We start from the raw sequence: 23,912 nt of genomic DNA, 5'->3' as shown, positions 1-23,912 counted from the left end.
CCGAATTATGTCGCAATTCGTCGTATCGGACGACAAACATAAATATACTCAGTTGGGGGTTGACTAACCAAACCAACGTTCAAGTGAGATTTAGCTGCTTTCTGATGAATAATAGTATGCGTCGACAGACATAATTCCGTCATCGTTGGTTGGACCGTGCATCCAGCTTCTGCTCTCCTCATTTGATGATGTCGTGAGTTGTTTCGCAGCTGCGAGCCTCTCTGGTCCGACTGGTAGTTGCAGCGTAATCTTTTTCACGGGAAAGAAGAAGAGCCTCCGTGGCCGGCCAAGTTGCCACAAACCCCAACTACTTCAATCCCCGCTCTGCGGCCTGCCTGTGTTAAGAATGGAAAGTGCTCAAAAAGAAAATAATGCCCTTCAAGAAAAATGCAATGTATAGACTGTCGCCGTTTCTCAATGACTTGGACGTTTTGCTTCCGCTTTCTGCATGCTCGCACGTCCAGTCAAAGATGTGCTCGTATGCTTTCGGAGGCCGCTCGCCAGCCACCTCCGTGGGTGAAGCGATAGCCGACGCTTGTGAACACGATGACTTGGCAAGCATTCGTGGAGATGAACTGATAGATGAAATGAAATTCGATGGAGTAGGTAAAATTAAACGGAGTGCATACTCAATTGCAACAAGTCACGTCGCTGTACAGTTCAACTTAAATATTTGTAGCATTATGTAGTCGCGTGTGTTGACTTAGGAATAGAAAGCGAAAGGACGAATATGACTTCTTTCGCACTACATATTGGAGAGAGAACAATGACATCGAGTTGTTTCTCACTACGAATTTTATGAGACGAGAGTATTTATTGGTACACTGCACGCTTTTGACGGATATTTTCAGGCTAGCCAGAGGACTAGTTCACAACTCTGATGACTCTTGCTAGCTTGAAGGTGCTTGGCTTACCTACCACTTTCTTGCTTGCTCTCATATAAAACGGTTACTGATATTAGAGTCTCTTTCCAAGCAGAATTTCCTTCTTCAATCCGATAGAGAAAAGGGCAGCAAGGGTAATATTTTATTTGTATTGTTCACATCCTCTTAAGTGGCCACCGATGAGGACTTGTGGAAATTTTCATTGACTTCGAAGTCTTTGAGTAAGCTCCGTGTGCTTTCCGTATCCTCCTCTTGCTCTTGACTTTATAGTTTCTGGGTTGTTTTACTTCATCTGTTTCAGTTTAAGATTCCCATTCTCCGTTGCCTTCGACGAGTGTGTAGAGAAGCATTAGGTTGTGACCAAGTCTTTCAGCTCCTTACACGTCTTTAGATGATTTTGCCCTCCTAAATTCTCTTGCATTTCATTTTTGGTGTGCAACTTCATCAACCCACTTCATTTCCTGTTCTGGAGGTTAGTTGATGCTCCTGCATAGTCAATTAATTGGACTGCCTTGCTCTCTTTGGTTCAGTTTCTGTGGCATGGATGCCTCACGTTCAATTTACTCTCTCTTTCGATGACAATGAAAACCCGGGTCCATGAATTACACGGCTAACCTCATGGACAGGTAAGGTGCGAGCCCAAACTTGGGCTCTCGAGTCTCGGATGGTTGGCGCACACATCAAATTGTTTATACTTGATAGTGTGAGGAATCAAATCACATTGAGCGCTTTATTCACAAGCCCAAGTTCGTTCCTTAGCCACTAAGCCAACCGCGTGGGCTTGTTTTTATTATATTTCAGTGCACTCTGCAAACTTGACAAGCAATCAGTGCAGAGCATATTCATGTTTTTGTGGATGGTTCTGATCAAAGCAACGAGTTAGCAGAGATTCATCAATCTATCTCCTCCAACCCTAGGCCCCTTCTCTCTCTAACAGAAAGTCTGTAGTTAAGTATGGTAAAGGTAGCAAGTCTTGTTGCTCATTTGAGTCTAGATTGTATAAGGCTTGAACATTCTAGTTTTCTTCTACTGAGAGATTATGTCAAGCATTTTCTGCATTGAGTAACATTCACTCCTAACTATTTTGTATAGGAAGTCGGATGTTGCAACTGGGACTAACATAGAGGTTTACTTTGTTTCAGGTCTATGTGCAGGGAGTTTTACTCATTTGAATTTTAATCTTTTGTCCCTTAATTTGGTTCACTTCCATTCAGTTTCTCAGGAGCATCATGGATGATAATGTGGAGGAGAAACTTTCAGAAACAAGCAATCTGAAGGGGAGAATTTGGAGTGAGACCAAGCTTGTGTGGAAAATCATTCTTCCATCTGTGTTGGCTAGAGTATCCGCGTACGGAATTCCGGTCGTGACACAGATATACATTGGGCACATTAGCGAACTAGATCTTGCCGCTTATGGATTGATACAGAGTGTTCTCTTGTTGTTTGTGAATGGGGTTCTGGTAAGCTCATCTCACTTCATTTATGTGCTAGTTTAACATTTAGCCATTAATGTAGCCTAAACAGAATTAGTCATCTGGTAAAGGCACCCCATCAGTGAGGACAGAAAAAACCTTGAATACGCACTCAGCTTTGCATAAGTTTTTCGTAACCAGCTTATCACAGGGGAATGAAGCCAGTGAACAGTATTGTTTACTACCTGAGCTCGATATCTGGTTTATTAGCATGATTAAGTTAACTCCAACAAGCTTTGGTAGAACATTCCAGTCTTAGACTTCAGCTGAAGGTGCCCTCCCACGGCTGGATATGACCCAAAACTTCTGTTGGATGGGTTCGTGGGACACGTAAACTTATATTCAGGACAAATCAGTTAGCTGTGCTGGTATACAGGGTTTAATATTGTGCGGTGGTTAGGTGTGCTCGTGAGTTCTCATGCCTGCAATTTTGTGTCTGAATCATTAACGAGATGAGATGCTGCAAACATTTGATCTAAGTTTAGATTCCTCTGCATACACTTTGACATTGCTCCAAGGACCATGCTTTTTCCCCTTCCAAAGTATTTCAGACGGGATGTGCCAAATGAACTGAATCATCTTACTTCTCTTATTGGTTTCGTCTAGAACTCATTCTAGCATGGACTGACTTACAAATCCGTTTTCACTGTTCCGAAGCTGGGAATGTCAAGTGCAACTGAAACATTATGTGGGCAAGCATTTGGAGCCGGCCAATACCATATGCTGGGTATTTACTTACAAAGATCGTGGATCGTGGATGTTGTGACGGCAACGATACTCCTCCCTGCGTTTATATTTGCGACTCCGCTCTTCCGGTTGCTTGGTGAGGACGAAGACGTGGCAGTTGCAGCCGGAGAGATCTCTCTTTGGTTCATCCCTTTCATCTACTACTTTGTTTTCTCGCTGACCATGCAAATGTATTTACAAGCACAACTGAAAAACTCAATAGTTGGATGGCTGTGTTCTGGCTCTTTTGTCCTTCATTTGTTACTCTCCTGGATCATGGTTAGCGTACTCGACTTGGGAGTTCCCGGTGCCATGATTGCATTGAACATATCTGGTTGGTCTACGGTAATTGGAGGATTCATCTACATTTTTGGAGGGTGGTGTCCTCAGACATGGAAAGGATTCACCAAAGCTGCCTTTGTTGATCTCATTCCTGTCATAAAGCTGTCAATTTCTTCCGGCGTGATGCTTTGGTAATTCTAAATCTTCTAAACTTGCTTATGTTAAGTAAAATGGAGATAAATGGAAATTGAGGACATCAACAAGAAAAAATCTAAAGATAGCCAGATATATCACAATATGCAACTAAATCCATGGCATCCTTCTTTGGAATGCCGATTGATCCAGAGACCCAAACTCTTTTGGCATTCTACTTTCTGAGTTGTTTCTGGAAATAATCTCTCTTCGGGTTGCTCAATCTGCTTGAACATTCTCATGCATCCATTTCCATAACATAGTTTAGGATGCAAGACATGTTTATTTGTATGTTTCTTCTTTGATAGCTTGGAGCTGTGGTACAGTGCTATCCTTGTGTTATTGGCGGGATATATGCAAAATGCGACCGTGGCAATATCTGCATTCTCGCTCTGGTAAGAAACTCCTCGGGTTTTGTGTTCTCATTTTCCTTGGCTGCTTGTGACATTAATTGATTTGTATCCTGCAGCGTCAGCATCAATTCTTGGGAATTCATGATCTGCCTCGGGTTCCTTACAGCGTCATGGTATGATTCTCTGACCTTAATGGATGTATTTTTTAAGTGCTTGCATTTCTTCCTCTCTCTCTCTCTCTCTCCCTCACTCTCAGACACTAGTAATGTTTATTGAACACGATTATAGTAGGTTAATCCAATCTTTCTCATCTTGCTGTGCATACAGTGTGCGTGTATCCAATGAACTAGGGAGAGGAAACGCCAAAGCGGCAATATTCTCTGTCAAGGTCATCGTCTCCAATTCTTTAGCTATTGGAATAGTGTTCTGGGCACTATTTTTAGCCTTCGGACATGAGATTTCACAGCTTTTCACAAGTAACGAAGAAGTTGCCGAAGCTATGTCCAGTCTCTCTGTTCTCCTTGCGTTCTCCTTCTTGCTCAACAGTGTACAGCCAGTACTGATAGGTAGCTGCAAATTGTCTTGCTCATACTAATGCATATTGTACGGTTGATTAGACATCGCATCGAACATTTTGGGATATTTCTGATTGTGTATTTTGTATATTAAAATCACACTCATATTATTCCATAGCTAGTGCCAACCTACGGATTTTGTGGTTTCAGGTGTTGCCGTCGGTGCTGGTTTACAGAGTGTGGTTGCGATTGTAAACGTCTGCTGCTATTATGTGGTTGGCTTACCCATTGGAGTATTACTTGGATATGTGGCTGATCTGGGAATTAAGGTGACTTTGATCCTGACCATATTTTCGGATGGACATTGAAAAGTTCCAACGTATAGTTCTTTCTAGAAAATCTTGTGAGCAAAAATATGGTCAAAGTTCTCTTTCATTGACCTATTGATTTCTAGTGTATGAGGTGAATTAAAACTTAGTAGATTGGTTCCTGATTAAATTTTTTTAGAAATGAACTTGACATTTACGTGATAATGACAATCGATATGAACATTCATTGACTTATTTCTTTTCTTCTCCTTTTGGATAGGGCCTGTGGGTTGGATTGCTTTGTGGAGTGCTAGCACAGACATTGGTGCTTTCTTTCCTCACTTGGCGAACAAATTGGGAAGAACAGGTACTGCTAGAATGAGTGAAAACATCTGAAGTGCTCAAATTTTCATGAAAGCATCTATGATCGGTGGATTGTTCTTCATTTCATGCAAATGATGACTGCTGAAATACTCATTTTCATTTCAAGAAATCTCTTATTTCTAAAGGCTGAAGAGCATGTCCGTTCCTTTATGTAGGTCAGGAAGGCATCTAAACGTCTTGATCAGTGGCTTTTGGAACCAGAGGAACCTACTGAGAGTATTAGTCATGCTTGAAATCATCCTCCGTAACATGATGCAGAGAGGGGGGAACGACTACTTTAGAAGCATCTTCTTTCCTTTTTCTTTTCCTTTATTCCGGTTTTGGGTAGGTTCACTTTCAAGTAATCGGCATGGCAAGTTTTTGTCAGCTATTTTCGCGGTGCCATGGATCTAAAGCATTTATTCTTTGTTAAAATCAGGTGAATTTGGCTTCACGCTAACGAAATTTTTGGTACCCAATTTGGAAGTAAATTTCACTGTTATTTACAGCATTCACTATGGTTCTAAACCTAGCATATATAGAACATCTGTCATAAGTTTGAGTATACAATACTTTCAAGGAGAGCATTGAGATATGATCCCGGAATATGTGAGCTGTGTTCGGAGGTACCTCTGCAGATGTGCTCAATGTGTTGCATTCTTGAAGATTAATTGGCTGCAGAATTTGCTCCTGACCTGGCTATAAATTCACTGTCATGAGCGCATTCTGCACAATGAGAGATGACTTTGCCACATATTCCTAATGTGCAGCTGTATGTATCAACCTGAAAGCGGGTTCTCGTGTCAAGAACACTCCTTCCATGCTTGATGAAGCAACTGGCTCTGTTGTAGATCTGACCTGTGTTGGCTTAACGAGAAACATGTGTAAAAGTTTTGCCACATATCGGCAAAGGCTAACTACTCATGGGCATCAGTCATGGCAATAATCCAGTGTACTCCTCGCACTGCGAAACTCATATTCACATATTTTACTTGTTAAGTGCACGTGTGAAAGAAGTATCCACAATAAGTTGTTGGAGTGAAAAGGAGGAACCGATATATTCAGTTGACCCGAAAAGCCAATGGCTTAAGCTTTTTAATTAACTCAAACTTCCGACCCAAAAAAAAAAAAAAACTCAAACTTTGGGTTTCCTCTTGGATCTGATTATGAACAGAATAAACTTCTACACAGTTCTCCTCGAGTCGCCATTCTGGTGTAACACGCGAGTTAGTGTACATTCTACTATGCTGAATACTGGTGATAATTAAGTTAGTCATGGATAATTGTGAGCCTTGATGGTTACAAGTTGGCCCCCTGTTCAATGGTAGAAGCATCATTTGACACTAGTAGTGCTGTTGTCTGTTTGAAATTCGTTTTTAGCAAATGGTAACACTGTCATTTTGAATTCAAAGCCTGTTAATATAACCCACAGCTGCTGTTGGAAACAAATCCTTTGTCATTGGCCTAGGCCTTTTGCTCTCAATTCATGGTTTCTCAGCTTTGACCAGTTGTTGAAGGCTTGAAGTTATAAATTTTCAGCTGAACTGGAGAAAAAGAACTTAAAAAAGCAGGATCAGGTCCATCCTCCCTCTGTGGCCGATATAGCTGCCACGATACTTCGATAAACCAATGTAGGGTATGAAAATCGGTTCATGATGTACTAAAGTCTATTTACAAAGTGATGCGAAATCAATCGATGTATATCCATAACACCCTTTAGGGTGGTAGTTGCATTTATCATAGATAGACAGCTCAAAACTACTTTATTACCTTTACCAAAAAAAAAGACAGCTCAAACTACTTTCTCCAGGCACATTACTCTTCTAATGAAAGAGTGGATAATATTTCTCGTGAGATTTTGGTGGGATCACAGCCAACTGTTATAAAAGCTTAAGCTGTTAGATAAAGGCGTGGTTTAATATTTAATTATTCTAACGCTTCCCCTCACGCTTAGTCTGGTCTTTTTTGCCTAGTACTAAGCGTGGACATATTTAATTGGGGAGGCAAATGGGGCCCGGAAAGATTTGAACTCAGGGCCTCCAGCTCTGATACCATGAGAGATTTTGGTAAGACCACAGCCAACTGTTCTAAAAGCTTAAGCTATTAGATGAGGCGTGGTTTAATATTTAATTATTCTAATATCTCTAAAGTTGGTCTTACACGAAACGAATGAGATTTGGCATCATGAGTTATGAACATTTACTACTAAACTACTCTACGGAAGGTTTGACCAAAAAAAAAAACCTACTCTACGGAAGGGAAAAAATGTAAATTCATGCTGTATACCTTTTTTTATCTGGATCGCTAAATGAATTCCATTCCGTCGACCTTTAATGGAAGTTAGTTTTGAGTTTAGGATTCATTCGTAGCCCAGAAGTTTAATTCCCACCTTTATCGAAGTCTTTAGATTGAAATCTAAAGAAAGTCTAATAGTAATTTGCACTTCAGGAAAGCTCGACTTCTTCTTCAAATTCAGAAGAAAGAGTGCATCTCCGCCGCGCTACTCCTGCATAGGCTTTTTCTCCTAGGTCCAATTGCTTTCTGCTACCACCTTGCTACCATATACTGGCTTCCAATATTGCAGTACCCTCGTGCAGTAACTTGTATAAGTCTAAAAAGTCGACTTTTAGCTTGCCTACGTAGATGCAACTGACTCTGCATCTACCACTTTCTTGCTTGCTTTTTTTTTTTTGTCGAATTCTTGCTTGCTTTAACGAGTGACGTTTACTTCAAAAGGTCAGGCAGGCCTCAAATATATCCTTCTTTGTCCTAGCAAATTTTTACTCTTCAATGCAAGGAAAAGAGAATAGGAAACAAAAAAACATGTTTTTAGCTCCTCTTAAGTGGCCATTGGTGTGAACCGTGAAGCTTTGTGGATTTCGATATCTTGAGTGAGTTCTGTTCCCTTCTTGTCCTCTTCTTGCCTGGCTTAGTTTCCTCAATGTATTTGTGTACTTTATCTGTTCAGTTTAAGATCGAAATGCCCCTTGGTTTGTGCTCGTCCAAATGTTCCTGCCTCTTGCCTAGATTTGGCTGCTACGTAAGAACTATAGACAAAATTCATTAGAGGGTCATATGTACACCAATTGTTGGGCAACTTCTAACTTAAGTTGTGTGGGAAAAATGTCCACAATGTATATCAAGCATTTATCTTAACACTTCTCCTGTGAAGAATGGACATTCTCCGCAAAAAACAGGATGATGCTGTAATCATATCAAACCACAACTGGAAGACAATAGACATAGTGACAACTGCTAAGGGAGTGTAAAGATTTGAACCTTTCACCTGCATCTATCAAATACCGTGATTATTCTTGATAAACCTTCTTTCCTCAAATAGCTTAAGTTGTTGAGAAACGCGCTTCCAATGTATATCGAGCATGTATGTCAAAACAACCTGAAAAACAAAAGGATGAAGTCTGCTTATAGTCATCAACTTTCTACCTTTCTAGATGATTGTTCCTTTCTGAAGTCATTGTTGTGTACAATTTCACAATCCCGCTTCATTTTTTTTGTCTCTCGGAATAGATGATGCTAATTTAAAGTCATGTGATTGAACTACCTGGCTCAATTTTGTTCAATATCAGTAGTAAGGGTGCCTACAGTTTAACTCACTCCACTCAGCATAATTTTAAAGTAGTCAGTGAAAAGCACATCCTTTCTTAAGCGGGCCGGCCCAAGTAATTACATTCATTTTAAGTGAAATTCACTATTCTTTCATCTTGTAAACGTTCATCCCTTTCAACAGGGATGTCGGAGGCTACAAAGCGAGCCTGCATAAGAAATTTACTCTTGCTTCAGAATTCAGATACTACTTTTGTTACTTACTATTGACTCAATTCATCCCGTTATCCTCTAGAGAGAGCTTATGGATGAAAATATGGAGCAAAAGCTTTTGGAAACAAGTGACCTGAAGGGGAGAATCTGGACGGAATCTAAGCTTGCATGGAAGATCATTCTTCCGTCAGTACTGGGTAGAGCATCCTCGTATGGACTCCTAGTGGTGACACAGATATACATGGGACACATTAGCGAACTAGATCTTGCTTCTTATGGATTGATACAAACTGTTCTATTGTTGTTTGCGAAAGGGATTCTGGTAAGCTCACGATCTCACTTCTTTTATGTGCCCATTTTAACATTTAGCAACAAATGTAGTCTAATCCGAAATTGTCATTATAAAATTACACCCTCCAGAAAGGGATTGAAGAAGCTAACGTACGCGGTGAGCTCTCTACTTTATAATGCAATGCTCTATGGTGTCATCACATAGAACAGTCCTGTTTGAAAGTTCAGCTGAAGGAATTATGCCTATATGAAACTGGCTAACTAAGCACCAGTATGTAATGCTCATGGACTTACTTACCAGTCCCTTTTTGCTCTTTCAAAGCTGGGAATGTCGAGTGCAACCGAAACATTATGTGGGCAAGCATTTGGAGCAGGTCAATACCACATGCTAGGTATTTACTTGCAAAGATCATGGATCGTAGATCTTGTCACGGCGACAATGCTGCCCCCTTTGTTTATATGGGCGACTCCGCTCTTCCAGTTGCTTGGCGAGGACGAAGATGTAACGGCTGCGGTTGGAAAAATCTCTCTCTGGTTCATACCTTTCGTCTACTACTATGTTTTTCTGTATACCACCCAAATGTACTTCCAATCACAGCTAAAAAACTTGATAGTTGGTTGACTGTGTGCCAGCTCTTTTCTCCTTCATTTGTTACTTTCCTGGATCATGGTAAGCATACTCGATTTGGGGGTTCACGGTGCAATGATTGCTTTGAATGTCTCGGGTTGGTCTACGGTAATTGGAGCATTCGTCTACGTCTTTGGAGGGTGGTGCCCCCGGACATGGAAAGGATTTAATAGAGCTGCCTTTGGTGATCTCATACCGATGATAAAGCTTTCACTTTCTTCTGGCGTCATGCTTTGGTAATGCTAATTCTTGTAGTTCGCTTATTGTCAATGGAAGGAGGACATTTTTACTAACAAAAAAGAATAAGAAAGCCGATGAAAGCAAAGAAAAAAGTGATTCGAGGCATCCTTGGAATTGCCTACTGAACCATAACGACCATGACCAAGTTCTTTTCTTCCATTCTACTTTACTGAAAAGTTGCCGGAAATTGCCTAATTTGCTCATTCTCGAGTATCAATTTACAAAAGTACAAACTTGTCATACATTCCGTGGATACAAATTTGTATGTTTTTTTGTTGGTAGCCTGGAGCTGTGGTACAGTGCTGTTCTCGTCATATTAGCAGGATATATGCGTAATGCAACTGTTGCTATATCTGCATTCTCAATCTGGTAAGGACCTCTTTGGGTTACAAAAAATTCTCATTGCCTGTAGCCCCATGTGACGCAAAATTTTTCTCCCTGCAGCATCAGCATCAATACTTGGGAATATATGATGTGCCTCGGCTTCTTTACTGCGGCATGGTATGAGTTTCTGATCTTAGGAGATGTATTGCACTTGCACTTGCAAGTTCTCTCTCTCTCTCTCTCTCTCTCTCTCTCTCTCTCTCTCTCTCTGTGACAATGCTAATGCTCACCATCATATTGATAATTAAAGGTTTATCTATTATTTTCATATTGCTGCGTGTACAGTGTGCGTGTATCAAATGAACTAGGGGGAGGAAATGCGAGAGCTGCAGTGTTCTCTGTTAAAGTCATCGTCTCCTATTCGTTGTTAATTGGAGTGTTGTTCTGGGTACTATTTTTAGCCTTTGGACATGAGATTGCGCATCTGGTTTCTAGTAATGAAGAAGTTGTGGAAGCCATGTCTGGCCTCACCATTCTACTTGCATTCTCATTCTTGCTCAATGGTGTACAACCAGTACTTATAGGTAAGTACAGACATCTCCTGCTTGCTATCTGTTCCAAAGCCAGTTCCAACCTACAAGTTTTCGGTTTCAGGTGTCGCCATCGGTGCCGGTTTACAACATGCGGCCGCTATCATAAACATCTGCTGCTATTATTTGGTTGGAGTACCAATAGGAGTATTACTTGGATACGTGGCTCATCTGGAAATTAAGGTAACATACTACAGTGGACATAGCAAAACTTATTGAATGTTCAAATGACTGGCTCTTTGTCGAGAATTTGGTAAGAGCGCTGAGCAACAACATGGATACAGTTCATTTTTGCTGACCTACCAATTCTGATGTATGCTCAAATCACTATTATCTTTGCTTGCTTCTCATGAATGATGAGATGAGTTGAAAAATTAGTAGAACGTCCATCCCCGATCAACCTTGTGAAGAGACAAACTAAAGTACTCGTTCTGATAGTTATCCGTACATACGTCGGTGGCTGAAACCTTTGTTCTGTTTTATAAGGCCTGTGGGTCGGATTGCAATGTGGTGTGTTAGCGCAGACATTGGCGCTTTTGCTCCTCACGTGGAGAACAAACTGGGAAGAACAGGTAATGTGTTAAAAAGAATGGAAAGAGCGGAAGTTATCAACAGTGACCCACGAGAAAAAAATAACTATTTCACTCTCATTTCCCTGCTTCATTGGCAGTCATCTGATACCACTCAAAGCTTCTTAGTACTTGGAGGCTAACCAACCTGTATAAACCATTGTGCAGATCAATGAAGCATCTAAGCGTCTCGATCAGTGGCTTTTGGAACCATCGGATGGACCTGCCGATGAGAGTTTGAATCGTGCTTGAAGTCGTCCTCCACAACATAATGAAGAGAGAAATGACTGTTTGGGATTCGCAAGAATTTCTTTTTGTTTTCGGAGTTCTAACAGGACCCGCATTTGAGTAGATCTTGTCGCTACAATCTTTATCAGCTATTTCGCGACTAGTATGGACCTAGATCACTTTTCTGTTGTTGAAAGCAAATGAAATTGACCTCATGCCAACACAAATCCTTTCGGAGCATCGAAATGCAATGAGAGTTTTTAACCGTTGATTATGTTAATGCCACAGATCCTTTGAGGTCATCTACACAGTATATACATTATGGACTAAAGGAGACCTTTGAGACATGACAGTGCTCTTAACATAGGTTACTTGCTGTGGATAGATAACCTGCTTTTAACCAAGTGGGAAGTGATGAATTTCACTACGGTGCAAAAGTTGGCTCACAATATTAGATGACTTGCACACTAAAAGAAAGAAAAACGTGTAAAATCAGCTCTAGCGAGAAGATAGAAGAAACCTTTCCAAGATTTGACAAGGAGCGTAGCGAATCAATCAGATTTTTCGGTTAGAAGTGTCGAGGTCCCCGATCTATATAAACTCGAGCTAAGTTAAAGCTGTACTATTATATTTGCGTTATTTTCCCTGACCAACTTATGGGAGAGATATTTTTACCAACGAATCAGCCGAGTGTTTACAACGCAATCTTGAAATAACAGCCACAACAGAATCACATAATCAGCATCATTTCTTACGGAAATAGCTAGTTGTATTAGGGTTACTTCCAGGCCAATGCAAAAGGCATGTGCTTGTCAAAAGGAGTTGGTTTCTAATCTTCAACATCTTCCAAATGTGGGGGTTTTCAGGATCATGCTTCTCCCAAACCTGGCTCGTTTGGGCGTCAGAGAGAATGCGAGAGTGGCACGCTACAGTCCCAGCATCTTCTAATTCAGAAAAATGAACGGGCTATAAAGTTTTCTGATGACAAATGTAAATGAGATATTTCAGAATATGGTTCTACCGTCCGACATGACCATCCATTTGTCCACCGATTGTGGTGTTCATCACCATTTTCAGACCTACACTACGCGGATGTTGTACAATGATGCATGATGAAGGCCCAATACAACAAAATAATTGAGTAGAACAATCACAGATACTCATGCTGGATCCTCAGGTATACCTCTTTGGCTGCTTCTGATTGACTGTGTCCTGGGTCATTACCAACAGGCGGCGAGACCACTGCTTTGTTCGCGCCCTCCTCTAAATTTAGAGAAGCCATCTCATGACTCGGTGTAAAGCCTCCTTCAGAGGCCTCAGAATCAGGGTCTGAAATGGATGCGTCTTCCTGGTGTATTTCAGACTCAGCAGGGGATAGATAGGACGGTAGAGGAGAATCGGAGACGGAATCGGACATTTTCTTCTTGTCGTCCTCTCTCATCAGTTGTGCATAGGTCTCATAGTTGAAACCGACAGGGTTTTTGCCCCCAAATGCAGATTCCAGCTTATCCATATCAAATAGCTCTTCCATTATCTTCTGGCTTTGCGGATCATCTGAGTAGACAAACTTGACCTTTTTGAATGTCTTGGTCTCAAGGAATGGTTTCACCAACTGCTATTAAGGAAGTTTCATCAATTTAACAATTTCCAACCTCCCACAACTATATATTATCATTCCGACAGACAAAGCGAAAATTTGCTAATTCCAGAAGTTCTCAAAGGCAAGGAAAAGAAGATGAATTTGACGCAAATTTCAGGTCCCTAATTTTGCTTTCCCGTTTTTTCAACTTTTGTCAATTAAGACATAGTTGTGTGGAACTCTATTAAGAAGCCGTCGGTGTAAGACAAGACTTTTCCTAGCAAAATAATGCAGCAACAAAACCGATGTGCTTGCGTAGGATAACCAGTATCTATCATAAGAATCAATGTGGACAGTTGAAAGTTCCAACTTCATTAGTCCTTTACAAGAACTGGTAAATTAACAAGTAAAGGAAATCCAGTTTGACGCATTTACCATGTCCTTTAGAAACTAGACATGTCACTTGCCAATCATCATTTTAATAGCAATCGAATAAACAAAACCACTAATTACTCGTTATGCTGCACTGGTGCTACTTAATATGTTCTAAATCAAGCATCTGCACGCTCCATTTATCCTAGGGGTGTGCAAAAGAACCGGGAACCGTCCGGAACTGGACCGAACCGGCCCAAAACCAGTAGTTTCCATGAGGACCGGTCTGGTTCCCGGTTCCAAATTACTGGAACCAGTGAGTACTGGTTCGGTTCCCGGTTCTAGGCGTGGAACCGCCCACCCGGACCAAACCGGTATATATATTTCTTTTTTTTTTTAATTACAGGCTATAATTTAAAATAGAAATAAACCCTTTACTCGGTCTCTCTCTCACCCCTTAAAGAAAACAGTCTCTCCACCTCCTTTGTTGCTCATCTCGCTCTCCGTCCGTTGTCGCCTCACCTCTCACAGTCGCGGGCTCTCCTCCGACCCTCTCTCACAGTCAGCCTCGCCTCCCTCTCACTCAGACTCACAAGCTTGCCACTCACGACACTCGTCATGACTCTCCTCCACCTCGCTCGCTCACAGTGCTTGTAGTTGTTGCTCGTGGATTGCTGGAAGAACATCTCTGTTTACATCTAGCTTTTTTCCTCTTTTTTTGTGAATTTTCATGTTTTTGTTTGTGTGGAATCTGGTAGAGATGCTTGAGTTAACAGGTTTCTGCAGCATTCTTTCTTGCTGGAGAAATTTCATGTTTTGATTTAATTAAGAGGCATACAACCTCGTCGGTGCCCTGGTCATGCTGTTCATATTGCTAAAGAGAAATGCATGAAAGGTGTTTGTTAAAATGCCAAGCATGAACCATTCCAAAATCAATCTTGAATTAGCAGATGCTTGCAGATTTCCCTAGTAGGACCGGTTCCATGGACCCACCCGGGAACTAGACCGGCGGTCCAGTCCAGTTCGCGGGTGGGTCCATTGAACCAACGGGTGGTTCCCGGTTCCCATTTTGTGGAACCGGTACTTAGTGGGCGGTTCCTGGTTCTAGGGTGGGAACCGCCCACCCGGACCATGCTCACCCATGATTTATCCTCAGTTAACTCGGTGAAAGCACTTCCCATCAGTGCGACACATGTATGGGTAGGCACACTGATTAATTTTGCTAGCAACTGTTCCACTTCCAACTCCATTAAATTGATATACCTTCATCAAACTCATGACCATTCATGGATAGAACAGCATCCAGTATACTTGCCTAGAATTACTTCTCAAGCACCAATCAGCGAAATTGAACACTGTATTAATGGTTAGATTAATCGTACCAATGAACTCAGATTGCAACTTTTTTTTTCTCTAGAAACAAACATCGCTCATCCTGTATGTCTACTCCCATCCATGTAGAATTCTACTCGTGGACACATTTCCAGATTAAAACTTGAAACTCAGGATATGCAAAGAGAAACTTGATCTTTACATGATTGTCCCAATTCTAATATGTGAGAAATCTAGAAATGGATCGATCAGAACAAGCAATAGTTTTAGCTGCTCAATGCATAATATTGTCAGTGAAAGGTACAGAAAACTGAAAAAGAAAAGAAAACAATTACCTTCCAAAAGGACTCAAATATTTTGGGTGGATTATAGAGGATACCGATGCCTAGTCTCTCAGGATAATAATCCTGCAATACATGTGCCGTCTCCCGAGTAACCTTCACTGATATGCTCGACATGTTCCATCCTTGAAAATCAATTAGCCACACCATTTGTTCCTGATCTGGCTTTAAATTCAGAACTGCGTTTTCCATACAATAAACCAAATACTTAATCTGCCCTTCTGTTGCCTTTGTATTCTGTGCCAGAGAACACAGAAAGAATTTCAATTTCTGAGAGCAGAATGTTCTATATTACAAGAAGAGAGAGAAAGACTACCACATATTCCTATTCTGCAATTGTATGTCTTTACCTGAAAACCTGGTCTCATGACAAGAACAGTCCTTCCATGCTTGTCAAAGTAATTGGTTCTGTAAATTTTACCTGTCTCAGCTTCACGAGCGATGTCTTCCTAGAAGCATCACAAACACAGAAGCTTCGTCACATGTCAACAAAAGCCAAGATGCTCATGGCAATAACCAAGTAAGTGAAGCATTTCTAAGGTCAATTAGTAAGTGATGCTCATTAATACTACAGGTGAAACATGAAAGTTAAATTATGCCCTGTTCAATCTCATGCAAAATAAAAAAATTTGGTTTGAACTCATTGCAGTCATGTGTCCTCACTCTGAAAACCCATAGAAAGACAGTCGTATCAGGGTATAAGCAAGGTGCTTATCGTTCATCATCCCATGGCAGTTAGAATGAGTCGACCAAAGTTTTCTAAAGGATCATAGAGCATTAACGATGTTAACTCATCAGCTGTCTTAATAGCTGTTCCAGATCAACTTGCAGGGTATTTGACATCAACATTAAGAACTAGGTCGTGCAAACAAGATGCAAAATATTAGTAATTAAGACAGAATTTACCCATCTAATTTTTTCTGGCTTGTAAACCAGTCTCCATTTCAATGTTTCTTTCAGCATCTTGGCCGCCTTCTTGGTGTTCCAGTTTCTTGCCTTGAGGTACCTTATGATTGATGCATCTGAACATAGTGTTGGAAGCTTATCAGCAAGAGGCCCCAAAATCTTTCTGACTTCATTGACCTGATGGAAAGGAGACAAGTGAGTATTCAAATAAAGAGTCAACATTTAACAATCCTAAATATCTGTCAACCACAAAATGGGTTCACTTTTTTTTCCCATTCATACTTGTCGCAGGAATCTAGTTTGCCAAGTGAAGTTACTATCTACCATTCTAGAGGAAAATGAAAGAGTAGTATCACAGAAGTCAAAACATAGCAGAGCTTCTCAAGCACTACAAACAATGGAGAAGAATCCTCTGAAGTGCTTTAGGAAAATGGGTAGGACTGGGAACTAGAGTGAACTTTTGAAAAGGTAGCTACACTGCTCAGATGTTGTCAGCATTGCACTAGCCACTCCGAATGAGCACGATGCTCATGTTTGGTTGGCACATAAAGGATTGTGTCAGTATCTTCCCAAGGGGTGATACCATGCTATGGGTGTATATAGTTTGAAAGTGCTCATTGAAAGAGCTTCTCTATGCTTTGAAGTCACTTTTCAAAAGCTGGCAAAGATTGTCAGACATGTTGATAGAAAAATCATCATTAGTCAAGTACATGTCAGCCAGATTAATGGCAAACACAGCAAAATGCTTCTACGTTGATAACAACAGAAAGTTTGTGCCAAAAGATCACCACGGTGTGCCCTAGTTTTGTTACGAAAAATCACAGAAGATAGCATACAGGCTGTAACCCGGCAGCATAACATATTTTGCTAACACGGTCCAATACATGAATCTATTTAACCATGCGAAAGAACACATAAAATGACTCCTCACATGAGAGAGAATATAAAACTGAGTAATAACTCACTGACAGACACAAAAGAATTTGCATCTTCACTAGTGTAGTTATTTTATGTTGAGTAGATGGTGCATAACAATCAGCAAGGCCCCACATAGATCAGAGATGGGACTATAGCTTAATATACTTTTGCAAGGAAAGACAAGTCACAGACAGAAATGTGGTAAAACAAGAGATGGGATACACCGGAGCAGAGCATTTCAGCAAGAAAGACAAAAGTTCAATCAATGATATTAGCACTAATCTTGTACTATAGGGCCCAATTCCTTTAAAAAGCACCAACTTCAGGTCCTATCTCAATTTTGGCCCGGACAGTTTTTTTCCTCATAAAAAAGCACCAACTTTAAGTCAATACTCAACTCTGGCCCCCATCAAGTTTCCGTCTAATGATGCCATTAAATATTCGACGTGTACTCGGCGACTCATTGGACGGAAACTTGATGAAGGTCAGATTTGGGTGCCAACTAAAAGTTTGTGCTTTTTCATAAGACAAAAAAGGTTTGGGCCAGAATTGGAATCCGAGCTAAAGTTGATGCTTTTTTATGAAAAAAAGAAAAGTTTGGCCAGAACTTGAACCCAAGCTAAAGCTTGTGCTTTTTAAGGGAATTAGGCCTTTCATATAAAAGAATAGTAAATTTCTTACAGAAACACTGCATATACATAAAGATGTTTCAGCTCTACACCTTGGTCTGTTGCTCTTCGAAGGACAGACTTTTCTCTGCTCCACTTGCCCGTGACTTTCTGAAAGACATATTTCAAATTCTGGAGCAGGCTGAAACTTAGAAGAAAACAGAAAATCTTCATCATAAAAAACTGGAGAAAAGAAAGAAGAGCAAGTTAAAAAGGTGCAAACATGTGCACATGCTTATATTAGACAAACAAGACCTTCAGGCAATCAATTCATTATACTTCAGATTGAAAAGCATGATACTGAAAATTGCAGACGAAGACATACCCATTTTGATCTATAACTAGAAGAATTTGTTAGCACGAGACATCCACAAATTTTAAAGATCGTTAGTCAGCTTCAGGACAAGATGGAAGAGAAGCAACCCACTTGAGAATACTTAGAGCCTCACTTAAGTAAATTATATTTAAATCAACAATTAAAAGTATAAGGTGAGTGAAATCATTGAGAAAGTACAGGGTTTGTACACTTTACACATATATGCTGACATGGCAAATTTCTGAAAATCCAACTCAACAACCCGTTGCCTCCAAGTCTAAGATACACTGGAAAGGCAAAATAAAAAACCATATTTTCCCCAAATAACTAAGATGTCTAGCTGCGGATTTTCTGTCAGTTTCTTTAGGAGGCAAACAAAGAGACATATCTACTCCACTGAAGAAGGCACTTCAAAAATAGTCTAAAGAGGACAATAGTAATGAAGACATATCTTCATGTCAGTTCTAAATGATGGAAGAGAAGTGATATATCAAATTGTGGCATATCAAAACTATAGAAATAGTAATGAAGAACACAAAATCACACACTATTAGCATTCAGAATTAGGCACTTTTCCCAGAAGTTCAAGATCAAGGTTTACACTGACCCAGCCATGGTTTATATCCCCTTCAATTACCCAATAAAGATTCAGTACATATCTCCACAGCCAAAACTCTCATTTTTGTCCAATTGAGGCTCAAAACTATATCATCCTAAACACTTGAAAGCTGCACAAGCCTCGTATTTGGCCCATAAAATTCCTCTAGCAAATTTCTCTTCTATTCTTAAGCCAAAGAGGAATTTCCTGAGCAATCAATTTCCCTGCAGAACATCCATCTTAAATCTCTTGAATATATATTCAGATGAAGCAAGGAAGATAGGAGATGCCACCAGTTCTCCCAATGGAGCACATCAAAAGGTGTAGTTATCTTACTTCACAGGAATAAAGAAGAAAACGGAAGAAGACGAAGAGCACTTCAATCACGACTGGAACAAAGCTTCAAGATAGGGTCTGCCTTCCAGATACAGTTGGGAAAAAAGTACCAACGGAGGGGGGCATTGGCTATTTATTTAAGTTTCCCTTGCTGCCCAGGCTCTAGATTAGGCGAATGCCAATAATTGGAAAGGATGATAAGCGGCCATTATTGCACTTGGTAGTGAAAATATGCACCTTAGTTGAGGAGACGATCGGGATTCCTATCCAAGTATTTCACTAGTATTCTTCTGATCTTGAGTTCAGCTAGGCTTAAGGTCCAGAAGTTCTGAATCTTAAAGGAAAATGTAGAAAAAAAGAAGGGGGCAAAAATGAGCCATGCACTTCTAATTTCTTTTTGCACATACTACAGACTCCAGAAGCATTGGTCGACACCTGAAGAAAGATTTTATTTGTATCCAAATTAGATACCCTCAGTGAGCATATGACTTCCAGTTTGAGATTGATGAACTAGGATTCTGCAATTAGAATAGGTTACTCTCCATATAAAGATTCTATGTCTCCAATTGTAATGCATTTAAAGAAAAAACTGCACTCCCCTGCTCTAGCATGGCAAACTATCTCCCTTCCATCTGTTTTCTGATTGCCAATAGATTGCCGGAGAGTGAGGCCACTACATGAAAGCTCAACCTGAAAAGGTACACACCTGTAACAATTCCTTGCTTTTCCTAGATCATCGATGCATCTTCATGCTAATTTCTCTTTCGACTGCCAACCAAGATAGCTCAAGGTTTCCTCTGATGAAATTAAAGTTTGTAAATGCAATTTCTGATTGCTCAACATAACTAGTAAAGGGTAAGTTACCAAACATCCCCCAAACATGATAACAGAATGACCATCATAACCCAAACAAATCGCACCAAAAAGAATTGCATAAACTTCTTTCTCCAGTTCCCTATCATCTCTAGCAGGCAAAAAAGCGGAAATGATACAGCTCCGCATACGGGCTGAGTGATCCAACAAATGAAAATGATATAAAGCACCGCCATTTCCTCATCGGCTGATAAAAAAACAGAGCTTTATCACATATACATGCAAACATATTCAGGACATCGCATAAAATGCAATCGATGTTCCATCAACAAACCGTCAAGAACCCAAAATCGCACGTCTCGCGCATGTAATTGGACGTGCTTGATGGAGATAGCTTAGTTACCACAAGGATAAGCTAACACGTCAGCATGCGACCGTGGTGATGATGGTGATGGTGATGGTGATGGTGATCAACGACCCTTTGGATGATAGATTCTAATACACCAGAACAACGATATCATTCAACAGAACAACCCCAGAACCCGGACAAGGTCGCTCAAAAAGCAAGAAGACGGGTGACCCATCTTCCGTTTTCCCAGGCGGGAGACGAACGGCGATGCGGAGATATCAAAACCACACGAAACGTGCGAATGCAACATGCGCCCGCGTGCACACGATGCGCAACAAGAAGCGATCCAAAAGAAGGGGCGGCGAGGACGAGGAGGAGGACGACACACGCAAGGGTCTTACAGAGATGCCGTGAACAACAAGGGGGAGGAGGGAGGAGCTCGCGGTTGTCAGATGTGAGCTGGTGGGAACCGCGAATCTGCATGATTCGCCCGCAATCCTTGGGAGCTCATGAGGGATGATGATGATGATGATGACGACGATGATGGGTCGCTTGCTTTGCTTTGCGTTGCTTGCTCTGCTGGGTATGTCGAGGACGAAGAAGGAAGAAGGGAGAGAGTAAACGGGCGTGATCCACTGATCCTGCCGCTATCTCTCCATTTTTGGAACCATATATACATGCATATCGCGACCCCAAGAAAAAACCAACCATTGACGTTAGCTTTGTACTAGACTTAATAAGAAAGTGTTAATATGACGAAAAATTCAAAATTAATATATTGATGATAATTTTATTTTAAATTAATTTTTTATCATGAAAAATTTTAAATTAATACGCTTGTTATAATTTTATCTCAAAATAATATTTTGATCACTAAAAACCCTAAACTGGTACATTTGTGACAAATTTACCCTCTGTTAGTTTCCGTTAAATTGGATTAATAACACAAAAAAGCACAAACTGATACACCTATAACAAACGAAGGGTAAAACATAAAACTCTCACATCATTTAACTGTCACTTGTCATTTAACAAAGCAATTTGACAATAAAATTTAACGTAAACAAACCGAGGGTAAAATTATCACAGGTGTACCGTTTGGAATTTTTTGTGGTCAAAAAATTAGTTTAGAATAAAATTATCACAGGTGTACCAGTTTGAGGTTTTTTCGTGGTATTAACCCTATTAGAAAATATTTTCCCAAAAATATCAGCTTATATCGTCCATAAAAATGAATGATATCTTCAACCTTCACCATAATATTTAAGTTAATATCATAAAAAAACTCAAACTAGTACACCTGTGATAAATTTACCCCAATTCCAATCTGGTACACCCATGACAAATTTGCCATCCGTTAATTTTTGTTCAATTTTACCGTCAAATTGCTGAGTTAATTGACACGTGACAGTTGACGGGAGTACAAGTTTGGGGTTTTACTCATCTATTTGTCACAGGTATACCAATTTGTGATTTTTCGTAGTATTAATCAAATTTAACGTATTAATTGAATTTAACGGAGAGTAAATTTGCCACAAGTTGACCAGTTTGGGGTAGTTTGGAGTAAATTTGTTACATGTGTACCAGCTTGGGGTTTTTTGTGATAAAAAAATTAGTTTGGGCTAAATTTGTCACAAGTGTACTAATTTGGAGTTTTTCATGGTATTTATCCAAAATATTTAGATATAAGTACAGATAATAAAAATATTTTTCATTGATTAATTATTTCGAGCGATACGAGTAATTATTTTTGAGAAAATATTTTTAAAATTATTTATTTTTCGTAAAATAAATGAAGCCCGAAAAGCGAAATTAAAATAAGGAATTGCAGTGAGACATTCCGTCAAGCTAACATCTGGTGTGGAATTTTACGTTTTGAAGCATCCCAAAATGTCTGACCTAAATAAAAGAAAGCATCCCAAAACGACGGTGTTTCTTCTCGGGCAGGCCTTTTTTTTTTTTCCTTTTTTTTCCTTGAAATAAACGCAATTTAGGGGTCGTATCAAGTGGCTCCAAATGGGGCAATTTGGGGAAAATCAAGTTGGAGGCAAAAATGGGTTTGCTAGGGTTCTTGTGAAGGCAAAATTTGCAAACCAAATCACATTCGGAGAAACCACTATTCATCATTAGTGACGACTCCGTTCGATCGTGATTTCATTGCACAATGGCTCCGCCAACCACAGATTTCGTCCAACATCATTCTTGCCTTTGATTGCGCTCGATGAGATCGCTCCACGTGGTAACGGTCCATGTAGGATCCATCGGATATGGGCTTACCACATCATGTGACACGTAAGATGCCAGTAACAATAAAATTCGAACGGAATTATATTAGATAATAAATTGAAATGACATGTAATATATGAGGAAAAAAAACAATCGCATGAAATGAAAGGACAAAGTTAGAAAGAATGCGGGATTTCGAGAAGTTATAGTGAGGAAAAAAAGGATAATAACACATATGATACTTAAACTTTAGCTCAATATGTAATGCGGTTCATAAACTTTTAATTTGTTCAATATGGTCATTGAACTTTAGCCCAATGTACAAGGCCCTCCCTGAATTTTTTATTTGTTTAATGTGATCCATGAATTTTCGGTAAATTTTCAAACTAGTCCTTAAACTATATTGAAAACATCCAATGTTATATTTCTATCATTGAACATTTTTATATAGTTCAAGGACTAGTTTGAATATGTATCAAAAGCTCAAAAATTACATTGAATAAATTAAAAATTTAGAGATTATATTATATATTATGTCAAAATTTAAAAATCGCTTTTTTTCGATGAAAAATGGTCAATTTTGTGACAACCATTCAAATCTACCTCTTTTATATACAGTGGGCCCCGGCCGGGGCCTATGGGATGTCGAATGGATGGATGGATAGATAGATCGAGGCGGGGACGAAGACCGAGAAAGTAGATTTGATTCGCGATTTTTGACCATATGGTGAGGTTTGGTGGCAAGTAAGCCAATGAGATCCGGCCACGTGTGCGTGGGAAAATTGGATGGACGGACGGACGGACGAGATTGAAGGAGGCACGTCCAGCGTGACGATCACGATCGTGATGTCATTTGGCCTCTTCGATTATTTCGATCCGGACGACTTTCTAGAATCCATTTTGCGGAGTCTCCTTTGCGAAAACGACCTCAAGCTCTTTCATTCGTAATTTTCCCCATGTTTTTTTTTTTGAGGACCCCGTCTAGTCAATATTCATTTAATATATATGACCAAAATAAAAAAAAATGTTCATTTAATAGCTAATTTGTTTTTAAATTGAAAGTAGTTAGTTGGCTGACCCTTGGTTTAATTGGTACGCCGCGAGAAAATAGAGATGGGTGGGTGGTCGAGTCCATGTGTGCACGATAGAAAGCGCCAATAGACAAGCGCCACCTAGCTACTGTCAAGCTAGCAGCTAAACTTGGCCGGCACGCAGCAAAGCGTTGTAATTTCCGTCATTGGGTGCGTGGCCTCATAATGGCGAATGGATTGCGACTTGTACGGGCATAGAGTTTTTTTTTTTTTTTGTCGATCCTACTCTATCTCTCACACTCACGATACACACTCAGACTTGCGCCCCACCTCTTACAGGGCGTGGACGTCGAAACCCACATCTTAAACTACGCGGCCCCACCCC

At 40.2% G+C, this 23,912-nt stretch overlaps 2 protein-coding genes and 1 pseudogene across 14 annotated transcripts; 2 read left to right on the top strand and 1 right to left on the bottom strand.

Annotated features, from left to right (window-relative positions):
* Positions 1 to 865: 865 nt before the first annotated feature.
* Positions 866 to 5,610, top strand: LOC115683328 (protein DETOXIFICATION 24-like). Of its 8 annotated transcripts, none has more exons than XM_056315359.1 (10): positions 912 to 1,105; positions 1,415 to 1,510; positions 2,027 to 2,344; positions 3,014 to 3,555; positions 3,865 to 3,951; positions 4,026 to 4,082; positions 4,237 to 4,475; positions 4,635 to 4,753; positions 5,013 to 5,099; positions 5,272 to 5,610. In XM_056315359.1, the coding sequence occupies exons 3-10, from the start codon at positions 2,114 to 2,116 to the stop codon at positions 5,347 to 5,349; spliced, it is 1,440 nt and encodes a 479-aa protein (XP_056171334.1). In that variant the 5' UTR covers positions 912 to 1,105; positions 1,415 to 1,510; positions 2,027 to 2,113; the 3' UTR covers positions 5,350 to 5,610. The 8 variants fall into 8 exon arrangements, with proteins under 8 accessions (XP_056171331.1, XP_056171337.1, XP_056171334.1 ...); XM_056315357.1 differs by lacking the exon at positions 912 to 1,105 and adding an exon at positions 1,131 to 1,315; XM_056315356.1 differs by lacking the exons at positions 912 to 1,105; positions 1,415 to 1,510 and adding an exon at positions 866 to 901 and having other exon boundaries at positions 2,099 to 2,344.
* Positions 5,611 to 7,611: 2,001 nt separating this feature from the next.
* On the top strand, positions 7,612 to 12,250 carry LOC115683327 (protein DETOXIFICATION 24-like; annotated as a pseudogene).
* Positions 12,251 to 12,349: 99 nt separating this feature from the next.
* Positions 12,350 to 20,929, bottom strand: LOC115683329 (uncharacterized). 6 transcript variants are annotated; one of them, XM_056315368.1, is made up of 7 exons: positions 20,672 to 20,928; positions 17,912 to 18,000; positions 16,273 to 16,449; positions 15,717 to 15,815; positions 15,361 to 15,603; positions 12,926 to 13,354; positions 12,350 to 12,720 (listed from the first exon to the last, which is right to left on the bottom strand). In XM_056315368.1, exons 2-7 carry the CDS (start codon positions 17,978 to 17,980, stop codon positions 12,709 to 12,711), a joined length of 1,029 nt encoding a protein of 342 aa, XP_056171343.1. In that variant the 5' UTR covers positions 17,981 to 18,000; positions 20,672 to 20,928; the 3' UTR covers positions 12,350 to 12,708. The 6 variants fall into 6 exon arrangements, with proteins under 6 accessions (XP_056171343.1, XP_056171341.1, XP_056171342.1 ...); XM_056315366.1 differs by having other exon boundaries at positions 12,350 to 12,686; XM_056315367.1 differs by having other exon boundaries at positions 12,350 to 12,683; positions 20,672 to 20,927.
* Positions 20,930 to 23,912: the final 2,983 nt, after the last annotated feature.

The sequence above is a fragment of the Syzygium oleosum genome, unplaced genomic scaffold, assembly GCF_021117445.2.
Source record: "Syzygium oleosum isolate NSW1041296 unplaced genomic scaffold, Sole_v2.1 Sole_v2.10, whole genome shotgun sequence".
NCBI lineage: Eukaryota > Viridiplantae > Streptophyta > Magnoliopsida > Myrtales > Myrtaceae > Syzygium > Syzygium oleosum.
This window is presented reverse-complemented; position numbering and strand designations above follow the sequence as displayed.

Bases quoted from the DNA above. Each gene is read 5' to 3' on its own strand.
- LOC115683328 (XM_056315356.1), top strand. From the start codon at position 881: ATGACTCTTGCTAGCTTGAAG. The intron at 4,083-4,236 runs GTATGATTCTCT...CTGTGCATACAG, and splicing joins GGGTTCCTTACAGCGTCATG to TGTGCGTGTATCCAATGAAC. The intron at 4,476-4,634 runs GTAGCTGCAAAT...TTGTGGTTTCAG, and splicing joins TGTACAGCCAGTACTGATAG to GTGTTGCCGTCGGTGCTGGT.
- LOC115683329 (XM_056315365.1), bottom strand. From the start codon at position 17,980: ATGTCTTTCAGAAAGTCACGGGCAAGTGGAGCAGAGAAAAGTCTGTCC. The intron at 16,450-17,911 runs GTGTAGAGCTGA...CCTTTCCATCAG, and splicing joins TCGAAGAGCAACAGACCAAG to GTCAATGAAGTCAGAAAGAT. The intron at 15,816-16,272 runs GTAAATTCTGTC...TGATGCTTCTAG, and splicing joins AGCCAGAAAAAATTAGATGG to GAAGACATCGCTCGTGAAGC.